General features: G+C 50.5%; 2 protein-coding genes across 2 annotated transcripts; both read right to left on the reverse strand.

Moving 5' to 3' along the window:
* Positions 1-542: 542 nt before the first annotated feature.
* Positions 543-2,843, reverse strand: LOC128278766 (GPI mannosyltransferase 4). Its single transcript, XM_053017495.1, has 3 exons — positions 2,696-2,843; positions 1,662-2,601; positions 543-1,603 (listed from the first exon to the last, which is right to left on the reverse strand). The coding sequence occupies exons 1-3, from the start codon at positions 2,841-2,843 to the stop codon at positions 655-657; spliced, it is 2,037 nt and encodes a 678-aa protein (XP_052873455.1). The 3' UTR covers positions 543-654.
* Positions 2,844-3,203: 360 nt separating this feature from the next.
* Positions 3,204-6,400, reverse strand: LOC128278767 (esterase E4-like). The gene is made up of 6 exons (XM_053017496.1): positions 6,131-6,400; positions 4,988-5,329; positions 4,296-4,814; positions 3,852-4,226; positions 3,454-3,781; positions 3,204-3,388 (listed from the first exon to the last, which is right to left on the reverse strand). Exons 1-6 carry the CDS (start codon positions 6,398-6,400, stop codon positions 3,204-3,206), a joined length of 2,019 nt encoding a protein of 672 aa, XP_052873456.1.
* Positions 6,401-11,170: the final 4,770 nt, after the last annotated feature.

Consider the following 11,170-nt stretch of genomic DNA (forward strand, 5'->3'; position numbering starts at 1 on the left):
ATCGGTACTTGCTTCTGCTGCTCTCGAGTAACCAAACGACTCTCTTCTATTGCTTTTACAACCACCAACATTAACATGTCTGACCCCTCCACACGGCGCATCCAAGCTACCATAGGGACAAGCTTAGAACAAGTCCGTAGTAGTGTACACATCCTTCTTTTCTGTTCTGTTGCAGGGCTACAATTGGAACAATTCGCTCAAAAACGAGTTCAACTGACCGAAAGTTGTACCGTTTGCGGGTCACCGAACGACAAAATACTGCCGTCCCTGAAGGTAACGAAGGTAAAATAAACAAAACGCATTCACGACGCGTCTCATGAGGAGGCGATAAGAGATCTAAAATTAACGACGAAACAGAGAAGGCGGCGCGCGATGTATGAAGTAGTACCATAAGATTGAATAAAGGGGGTCCTCTATTCGGCAAACAAACACGCCGCACGGGAGTTAAATTTAAGCGTAAAATTTATTTCAAAATCTTTGTACGAAGAGCAGCGCGTTTGGAACGGTGTACGGAATGATCGACAATCGGTGCAGGAAAAAAAATGGCGCACAAAACAGAAGCGTGCTGATTGCTGACTAGCTTCGGGTATCACTCCAAACCCAGGTCGTCTGGCGGATCCGTGCCTCGGGTGGCTGCTGTGGCGGTAGTGGCTGCTATTTGATGCGCCGCACCTCGATTCGGTAGAGGATCAGCCCGAACTGGTGCACCACCGACGAGAACTGCTTCAGCAGCCGACCCACGCTGAACGGGTTCTGGTTCTGCTCGTCGTCGCGCGCATAAATCGGACACGTGTCGTCCAGCTCGTCGACGTCGGTGTTGATACCGCACGGATGCTGCCCAAACACGGTCGGCATTGCCTCGGTCGAGAGGTGTGGATAGAAAACGCGCACCTGACTGTGCTTGATCAGTGCGGCCGTTCGATTGTGGAAGATATCGTTCAACCGCTCGGACAAGCTGGACGGAATGGCCAGGTACAACCGGTAGCGCTGTTGCTCGCTAATCGACCGCATTTCACACACATCGACCAACAGCTTCAACTTCCGGTAGAGCGGCTCCAGCTCGAGGGACCCGTACTCGTACAGAAAGAACTGCTTCTTGCGCCGATACTTTTGCCCACTGTCCGGGCTGACGAGCAACGTTTCGGTACTGGGCAGCCCGAGAAAGCACTGCGGCATGCTGTAGATGTGACTGGTCACGAGATGCAGGTGGACATCGGCGGACCGTACGTCCACCTGGTGGCTAAAGTAGTCCGCCATCTGATAGACGCCTCCCTGGTGCAGGAACCCATAAAACAGCGTCAACGTGACGTTGGCCGCGTACCACAGCTTCAGCAGATACTTGGGACTGACGGACGGACCGAGCAGATTGTGGTACAGGAAGTCCTTGAACCGGGAGGGGGCCCGGAACGGGTAGCTGCTTGCCAGACCGGCCTGCAGTTTGGGTGCGTGCAGCAACACCAGCGGCACGGTGATCGGAATCAAAAAGCGTGCCTCCTGGTGATTGATCAGCGATAGGCACACGGTGGGGAAGAAGATCGCCGACAGCATCAACCCGACGAAGGACTGTGCCCTCGGCAGGCTTGTGTACTCGTTCGATGCGAAACTGTAACACCCGAATGGGCTATTAGTATCTTCCCAGACTGATTGCCCCGGCGACTCACCGATGGACCATGACGAGGAGCGAAAAGATGGCAATCACTCCGAGCACGTTGTACAGGACGGGGAAGTTCACGAGCAGGTGCGTGTAGACCGGGTGCACCCCGTGCTGGGCCGTATTCTCCGCGATCAGGTTGTAGCGGATGAAGTTGACGGGCGTCACGACGAAACTGTTGATGCCAATCTCGTGCCGGTCGAGCTCGGCCAGCGTCAAATAGCCGTAGTAAACGGAGTCAACTAGGATGCACACGATCAGCGCCGGCAGTGCCGATAGGACGAAGATGAAGATGCGCAGGTTGAAGTCGGTGAACGAAACCGTCCGGGTGCCCATCCCGCGCAGCATCCAGTGAAAGACGAGCGGCATACCGAACAGCACGAAGGTGGGCCGATTAAAGACCCCGGCCACGCACAGCGTCGCCATTAGGGCGCATTTGTTGAGCGAGTGTGACGGCAGCGACATGGTTAGCTTGTAAAATCGCACCTTCTCCACCGTGCGCTGTGCCCGGCGGTATTTTTCCTCCAAAAACTCGCGCTGATAGAGCACCGTGTTCGAGTGGATCATGCAATCGCTGACGATGTAGAGTAGCAACGAACACAGGGCCATCTCGATCGAGTTCGAAAAGGTGTGCGTGGCGTATACGAGCATCACGTACGAGCTGGCAAGCGTCAGCAGCCGGAACTGGTACTGCAGCCCGTACGAACGGCAAATGCGGTAAAGGCTCCAGTCGTTGACGAACGAAAGTGCCACCATCAGTAGGCGCGGAAAGACCAGCGTCACGTAGCTACCGCGCAGATTGATTCCCAGGTAGTAGTTCGTGTACATGGACACGAACCGGAGGCAGGAAAAGGGCACCTTCAGCGCCAGGTAAGGGATGGCCATCGAGCGAACCGGAAACGTGCTGTTAAATTCCCACGTGCGCGTAACCTCCAGCCCGTACTCGTCACCTGTGCGAGGGGAACAACAGTAAGAGGTAAGTGAGTACGGTGCACCGGCGACCATGGAGCATCCCTTCTTTCAGTAGGTCCTTCCGCACCGTACCGGCAACGACTTCGACCGATTGAAAGAACTCATCCGGATGAATGTAACCGAGCTGCGGCACAAACACCAGCACGACACGTAGGAAGCACAGTATAAAGTACGACACAAACGATGGATCCCGCGGTTGGATGGTTTTAAATTGGTTCATATTATTAGTAGAAGCTTCGGCCGATCCGGCGGAGTGGACAGAAGAGAAAACGAGTCCGGATTCGCTGTGTGCAAACGTGTGTGTGTTTCTGGGCCGATTTGTTTACATTTTGATGGCTCCGAAACGTCAACGCTAACCATTTTGACAGCTGTTTGTTGTTGGTAGTGTGCACTTGCGAAAGTTGCTTAATGTTTTCGTTCCTCACAACCTTTTCGTTACTTGGATGGCGGCGGAAACGTTGATTGAAAAGTTACGAGAACAAGCACGGAGCACAGGAGCGAGAATAGAAGCTGATTTTTCTGTCCATCACACAGGATAGAAAAAAGGTAAACATTCGCAAGTTGAGGAAGCATTGTTTTATTATTTGGCAACAGTTAAATAATACATTAAAATGTTACTCATTACCAGTACGACAAATGAAAGCTCCAGTCGCGGTGCTGCAGAACGTTGGCGGCGTGCTTTTTCGGTCGATGCAGTGAATTCGTTGAAGTAATTGTTTCGCTCCTCAGTTACGTGATTAATCTTCAGGTACGGACCGTAGAAACCTGCGGGAAAGGCGGGAGTCTTATCTTGAGCGCCAACTAGAATGGAACTAGTCCGCCAGACTCACGTGTGACAGGGTTCCAGCTTTGCTTTAGGGACACCGAAGTCGGTACACCTCTGCTGGCAAAGGACGTCCAAAGGTCCACCATCATTTTGGCGATCTCGGTGTCCTGCTGGTTGAGCCGCTGTCCCAGGGGAAATAGGTAGAACAGGTCCTCACCGTGGAACGAGCTGTTTTTGTACGGATAATCGAACCCGGGGTTGGCCGAAAAGTTGTGCAACGAGGAAATGCCATCGTAGTCGAAGCTGTACAGGAATACTTTGCCCTCGTTTGCGTGAGCAACGCGCGTCACATCCTGCAGGACCGGTGCTTTGATGGCCAAGTTCCCGCAGATCTGATGGGAAGGGAAAAGGGTATGTAAAGAGAGCCAATAGAGATGTGTCGCATCGGTTCGCCCCCCTTACATCGACCAACGCTGGCAAAAGCTCGGTGTAGTTGGCCCGATCGAGCTCAGGCGAGTCAAACGTGTTGAAGATCTGGTACCAGATTTGGGACCCGTCATTCGAGTTCGATCCGAACCGCTCGTTGATGATGTCCACCAATTGGAACAGATCCCAGGACGATCTCATCGTGGCCGGATTGTACGACAGCCCGTACCGGTGGATGGTCTCCCAAAACATTAGCCCCTCCTGCGAGGTAGTCCCGGCCATCAGTTCGACCTTTCGTATCGCATCACGGGCCAATGTTTTCGGATGCTTTGGCAGGAATGGAGAAGCATCGCCGATGACAATGCACGCTCCCGACACGTCCGGATAGCCACTGGTGTTGACTTGGGTGTTCTAAAACGAAGACGAAGATGGTTCACAGGTACAGTTCCCCCGGGGGACACGGGCCGCTGCGTTACGTACCATGTGCTGCTCGTAGGCTTGCATGAGCGAGTAAGCGGATACGGTCCTCAGACAGTCGTCCACCCTTTCGGCCGGTCGATCGCACCCCACCAACCGAGCAATGTCCATGGCGCCCTCCTTCGGCGAGTGACACGTGGCCCACGGAGCAAAGATTGATCCGGACTGGATGATTGCCCGGCTAAAGAGGGAGCTGTGAACGAGGGGACTGTAGAGCAGCGCCGACACTGCGGCCGCCCCATACGATTCGCCAAACAGTGTCACCCGCGCATTGTCCCCACCGAAGGAGTGTATGTTCTGGGAGACCCACTCGAGGGCCATAATCATATCGAGCATGGCGGCATTTCCGGGGATATTGGCCGTTCCCGTCGACAGGAATCCGAGCGGTCCGAGGCGATATTGTATGACCACGAGTACGATGTCCCGCTCGAGCAGATATTCTGGGCCGTAGTCCGAGGCGGAACCCATCACGAACGCTCCACCGTGTATGAACACCATCACAGGCCGGTTGGCGGAGGTCGTCTGCGAAAAGTAGATCGGAAAACGTTGATTACCGACTCGCACGTACCACACACAGAACATGGTCTTCTACGGGAATGTCTCGTGTCTTTGAGTCTTATCTTGTTTTGGGCCGTTTGCTTGTACCCCGTTGCCCCTCCAAGACTGAGGATCACCAAGGCCACAAACCTACTCACACTGTGCGTGTACACCGAGAGGGTAAGACAATCCTCGGACAGCAGCTCACTACCGGTACCGTTCAGTCCCGCCTGTGGACAGGGTCGCCCGGGGACGGCCGCATTGAAGATGCCGCTCCACGGTTTGGCGGCTATCGGAGCGACGAATCGCTGCTGGCCTACCGGAGCCTCGGCGTAGCGTATGTTGTGAAACTTGAAAATCTCCCGATCGGTCCAGGCCGTTCGGCCACGCGTGCCTTGTACGCTGCCGAGACCATCAATCACGACGATCGGCGTGTTTTGCTGACCGCTAACATGGCCACCCAGCGATAGCGCCGCCCACAGGACCCCGATAAGCAACCACTTGATACACATTCTTGGCCGAAAAAAACTCCCGAAACTTCCGGAATATCCCTTGGGAACTCGCGGCCAACGAACGTTGTTAACACTTTGCGCACTTTTACCAAACTGGCCGAACAGTGCTTGCCGCCGGGCTGCTTTTTATAACCTCAACTTGTGCAAGATCGCGTGAAGCGGTTTTGGGGTTGGCTTGCTCGGTGTTTCCCGGACCAACTGCGTCACCGAGAACTGATAAAAGGCGGAAAGATATGTGCGCGTAACATCACCCGCGTATCTTTGGACGATTCTTTCGGAAGTGGTCTCTTCAGCGCCTCGGTCCGCCTCCCGTCCTCACGATGTTTCAGCTTGTACGTGGACAGAGACAGATTAGCAGGAGCAAGAATTGATTGTTCAGATATCGTCGCCCGGGTGACCCGCTTTCGAGTCACGTGGGACACGGCCGCGGTGATCAATAGCTTATTAGCCGATTTTGAGTAGGCTATCGATCGATCCTCCAGGAATCGGTAATGTGTAGAACTGTCAGCTTGCATTGGAATTGATCGCCGCCAGTCAGTCGTGTGCCAATGATTCATTTGAGTACCGGCCGGGTTTATGGACCGGGACTGTCCAATTCCGCCGATAACTTGCCAATGGGTGATCACGATAACTGCACCCCTTCCGTGTCCAGCGCGTGCCAATCACTTGAACAGATTCCCATTTTTATGAACCGAATTGTTTTACAATTTCAGACTCCAGACGCAGCACCGTGTCGTGTGTCATGTCCATTTTGCCGTAGGTTCCTTGGCAGCTACGCTTCTTACTCACGCTGGTCGTGTAGATGGAAAGCGAAAGACAATCCTCGGCCTTCGGATCGTCTGCGGTCGTGGTGAGGCGCACCTGTGGACAGGGCCGACTCGCGGAGGAAGCGTCCAACACTCCTGGCCAAGGTCTAACACTGACGGGAGCACGAAAGCGCAGATCACCGGTGGGCGCTTCGGCGTACTTTATGCTGTGGAACTGGCTGATCGGTCGACCGGTCCAAGCAGTGCGACCCACGGAGCCTTGCACAAGACCTAGTCCTTCAATGGCCACCATGGGGGGCACACGGTCGTCTGCCTGACCCACAACGGAAGCCACGATAATAACCCATGAAAGTGCGCGACCAACGGAAACCGCGGGCTGCATTTTTCGCCATACACCGGGCGGACCTGACTGGTTTGAGTGGTTCTATTGGACTGAGTGTAAGTGAACCGACAGCGAATGAAAACTTCCGGAGTCTAGTAGCCTCAGATGCTGTGATTCGATATGGTAGCACTCTGCTGATAAAGATAAGAGCGCTTGGTCCCTTCCCTTTCAGATGCTGTTTCGAAATTAAAACAAAAACACAAATAAAATTCTTTCACAACAGTTTTTGAAGTTCACACTGCCCGATTTATTGCAGAAATCTCGTTCTGACCTTGCCAAACACGTCATCCTAGGGACCATCTTCCTTCGGAGTCGATTTACCGTCTTCGAGTGTCCCCAAAACCATTGCCGTCGACAGCTCTTCTCCCTCTAGGCGATACTTCAGATTCGCTTTTCCGTGCTCTTTCCGTAGCAGATCCTCCTGTTTAATCGCCTCGTAAAACATGTCCCACATGTCGGTTTCGTCTTCATTTTCACTGTTCTGTTCGGCAAATTTGAAGAAAACCGGCGTTGGTTTATGCGCTATCAGCGTTTTGCAGCAAGGACACGGTGCTCTGGCGTTTTTCGCATATTCGGACAGGCACTCTCCGTGGAACAGATACCCGCAACCGGTTAGTACCACACCTTCGAACAGCAAATCGCGGCAAAGGCTGCACGAGGCGAACATCCTTGATCCTGCGACTGTAACGTTTCAACTGTGCTGCTGCTTTCTGCTACGGCTGCTACGATTGTGTGGAATCGGATGCGACGTACTTGTGACTACTTGACGTGATAAGAAATGAATAAATTTACGAATGAAAGAATGAAAAAAATATGAAAAACGCTGTAAAAATCGATTCACAATAATTTAGAATAAATTGAGCGTGAAAATTGAATTTAAATCGTATCTGGGATTTATTTCATGACTTCCTTGTAGTTTCGTTTCCGTCAGGACCTGCCGGGCCTTACACATCAACAATCTGGCCACGGTATAGTCTTTTACTGTCGCTCTCGAAAAATGATCGTTTGTTTGATTTAATTAGCTCAATAGTATATTCAGGTTAAATTTCAGTTCGAAGTAACACTGGGCCTTCCTTTTTTCCTAATATTACAAGAAACTATAAAAAACTTAGCACTATGAAAGAAGATCATGGCTATTCGGTATTTGAATTTTATCGCTATAAAGCTTAATCTTTAACATCAAATCGTTTAAAAGTCCGCGGATTCATATACGATTTGACATAAGTGCGATCGATTTGACATAAGTGCGATCGATTTGACATTTTTACGCTCGGAGTTACGGTTCGTGTAGAGTTTTGTGGGGGTTTCGGAGTGTTTGTGCGGTTTTGTGGGCACTGTCACTTCAAACACGCTAAACTATGAGATCAACCTCTGACAGTCGTTTAGCTTTCTCAGACGTCAACATCGTCTCCGACGAAATAAAAGATTCGCTTTTAAGTCACTCGTTTATCTTTCTTCAGTCTTCTAGTGTGCATTAGATGTGTTCCTAAGACTAATACTACCCCCGATAAAGCATCGATTGATAAAAAGTATGTAAACGCAACTCACAAGCTATCATTTCTAAAAATTTAGACCAAAATGCACAACACACGCCAGGGCACTATACAAAATATGCGTAACACAATTCGCTTCCGGCTGGCGCTCAAGATGGCCGATCGATGCCACCTTCTTCAGCAACATCTAAAACGAAAGCATTTTTTGTCAGTGCCGAAGACGAGCGGGTCCCGGTGTTTGGTACCTCATTTTCGGAAGCAATTTTTCTCTGGACTTTCTTCCGGTTCACGGCAGCACTCGTGGTGCGCAACATGTTCTGAAAATTACACAAGGAGGAGAATCCAAGTGAATTTGTTAGAAAACATACGTTGCTTTTGGACAGGCGGCCGGCTTGGGGGCTTGGGGCTGTGCGTCGGCAACGTTGCCTTCGTGTTGCGGATTCGATGGAGAAGCATGTGAGTGCCGCTCAATCTCCTTGACGCGCCACCGGCTGAACAATATGTTGCTGTTGCTGGGGTGTCCTCTTTCCAGAGGGTCCTGTCCGGCTCACCCGTTGGCCACTGTGGAACGAGGACAATCGGAATGCCTCCAGCTCGTCGGTTATGAAGTCGATGTGCAGCAAATGGCCTCGGGGGCGAAGTCTTTCCGCCGATAGCGTACACTTAGATTCGGTTTCCGTGTTGTCCTTCGTCACTCTCTTCGCCGGGCACCTCATCATGGAAATCGGACAACGCGGAAATCCACACTATGCATCGTTTCAGACCAGTTTTCGCCCGATTCGACCAGATTTCACCCGTTTACGAAAATCGTTTCAAATTAAAAAAATCTAATGCGGCGAGCATTATTTTCTTCCAATTTACATGTATGGATCAGCACCATCAGCACACGCACACGGGTTTGCGCTAGTCACGTTCGACGTCGGCAGTCGACATGACGCTTCCGAGGTCGGAAGTAAATTTAGTTGAGTTATATGACGAGTATAAAGCTCGTGATCTGCTAATAGGGGAGAATTTCAATCCTATGGAAAAAAAAGAGCGCCGCCGTAAAATTGGAGAAGCTGCAGCCGCCATAGGAACAGCGAGAGAAAACTGCGACGCCCTCATTAAAAGTTTAAAATTACGTACTAAGCCTGGCACCTTGGAGGAGTATGTAGAGAGCCTTCCGGCCTCTGGAAACGTGTTTGCACGTCCACCACCTAGACGGGAACGTGACCGTGCAAACACGGCCTCTGTCATTCCGCCTCAAGCAGCTTCGCAGGTAAGATTAAATAAATAAATAGACATCCAGTCCAATGCGTATTTTAAAACTCGATCTCGCTCTGCATCCTGCCGTAGGCCGCCGCTCCCAGAATTGCAAGTCAACCACAACGTGAACGGAGACGTTACCGTGAAAACACGGCCTCTGTCATTCCGCCTCAAGCAGCTTCACAGGTAAGACTAAATAAATAAAGACATCCAATCCAATGCGTATTTTAAAACTCGATCTCGCTCTGCATCCTGCCGTAGGCCGCCGTTCCCAGAATTGCAAATAGGAAGAGAGATTTTAACAGTGTGGAGGTAAGTGCTGCATTCCTGATTCGTTGGTTCGCGGATTGTAGGATCCATTATTTACGATGCAGATTGTTGATTGATTGTCGCAGAATGTATGGATCCACATCACTAAATTCATAACGAAGATTTCTCCACCACATAGCTTCTTGATTACATCCCGGAAGAGTCATATATTCTGCCTCACAGGATGAAAGAGCCACAGCCGGTTGTTTCTTCACACTCCATGCTACAGCTCCACCTTGAACAATGAAACATATCCACTAAGATTCGTTATCCATGTTAGGTTCTCGCTCAATGATGCCATCTCTTGTCTCACTGCTTCACGTATTCACGATCAATTCGTTTTAGGGCCTCATCATAGCTTTGTGGAACTTCTTGTATAATTGTTGATGAAATATATGGTGTTAACTCCTTTTCTCCATCAACTTACCTTTGATTTTGATCAATTTCATATTCTTTTGTTCGAAATGAATTGTAATTGCCTTGGACATTGGCGTTCTCGATCACTGCGTCTTAAAAGTTGCTGCTCTTTATCAACTATTGTAGTAATTTGCGATGGCTCCTAATTGTTCTGTCTGTCTGTCTGTCTGAATTCATTTTTCAATTCACTTAATTAAATGAAAGCAGTGTACGATACCCCTTCGTATGTTCGCAGTAGCCAACGAAAATACATTTCTTGGATTTGGGATCATCTTTTTTTTTACTTTGGATATCATTATCATTCATCACATTTTTCTGTATTTCCTACAGGAAATACACCACGACTGCTCCTACTTGTATATTTCACTACACTTTTCCGTGACAGATTCCGCGGTTTCCAAAGCGCCCAAAGGAGCTGAACGATCACAACCAACAAAACAGTGACGTAATCGTTATGAAAATGTTGGCACCTGTTCGTGATACCGCAAGTTGGGGTGGCAGCAGTGAAGAGGTAAACTACTTCTCCCTACCGTCCTTTATCGTGTGAACTAACTGTTTGCGTTTCCGTCACGCTTTTGTGTCGGGCAATTTTCCTACTACTAAACATATGCAAACCCCGCAAGTAAAGCCCGGTCCACACGCTACGATACATCGCTGTGGTTTAACGCAAGGCTGCGTCGCCAAAATGTTCTACGTCTGTATCGACGTTCTTCCGTCGACGACGGGGTTCTCGACGTGAGTGTACAGAATTATTTTTCTTCTATTATCGTACCAATATATCGAAGCGTTTGGACCGGGCTATACATCGATATATCGTAGCGTGTGAACCGGGATTAACTTCATATTCCACTGTTTGTAATACACAGGAGTCGCCTCCCAGGCGCGTGTGGAAACCCCCCCGTGAGGAGGAACCTACCTTCAGCAACGAAACCTTGCCATTGTCAGTGCCGGTAGGTATTACGTTCCCTTAGGCAAAACTTTCTACAAACTCCGCGTACCAAAATGATACTTCACTAGGTATCGATCAGTAAAAACATCTCCCGCGACAATTATGGATTACTTTTTCCCTAGCCACATATTGAAGATCAGGAGGCTTCTCTAGAGGCTCGTCTGGACCCGCGGCTGGCTGTGCTTGTCCAACAGTTCGTCGACGAGCGTATGCGGGAAACGCAGGAGCAGGTGCGGGGCCTCGAGGGGCAGGTGCGGGGCCTCGAGG

Source organism: Anopheles cruzii, chromosome 2, assembly GCF_943734635.1.
Source record: "Anopheles cruzii chromosome 2, idAnoCruzAS_RS32_06, whole genome shotgun sequence".
NCBI classification, from domain to species: Eukaryota; Metazoa; Arthropoda; class Insecta; order Diptera; family Culicidae; genus Anopheles; species Anopheles cruzii.

What these genes read in the sequence shown, in the direction of transcription:
- LOC128278766 (XM_053017495.1), bottom strand. Translation starts at nt 2,843, where the DNA reads ATGAACCAATTTAAAACCATCCAACCGCGGGATCCATCGTTTGTGTCG. An exon ending in ATCGGTCGAAGTCGTTGCCG is followed by an intron (nt 2,602 to 2,695) that starts GTACGGTGCGGA and finishes CCCCTCGCACAG; the next exon opens with GTGACGAGTACGGGCTGGAG. An exon ending in CTCCTCGTCATGGTCCATCG is followed by an intron (nt 1,604 to 1,661) that starts GTGAGTCGCCGG and finishes CGGGTGTTACAG; the next exon opens with TTTCGCATCGAACGAGTACA.
- LOC128278767 (XM_053017496.1), bottom strand. Translation starts at nt 6,400, where the DNA reads ATGGTGGCCATTGAAGGACTAGGTCTTGTGCAAGGCTCCGTGGGTCGC. An exon ending in TCTCGGTGTACACGCACAGT is followed by an intron (nt 4,815 to 4,987) that starts GTGAGTAGGTTT and finishes TACTTTTCGCAG; the next exon opens with ACGACCTCCGCCAACCGGCC. An exon ending in AAGCTGGAACCCTGTCACAC is followed by an intron (nt 3,389 to 3,453) that starts GTGAGTCTGGCG and finishes CCTTTCCCGCAG; the next exon opens with GTTTCTACGGTCCGTACCTG.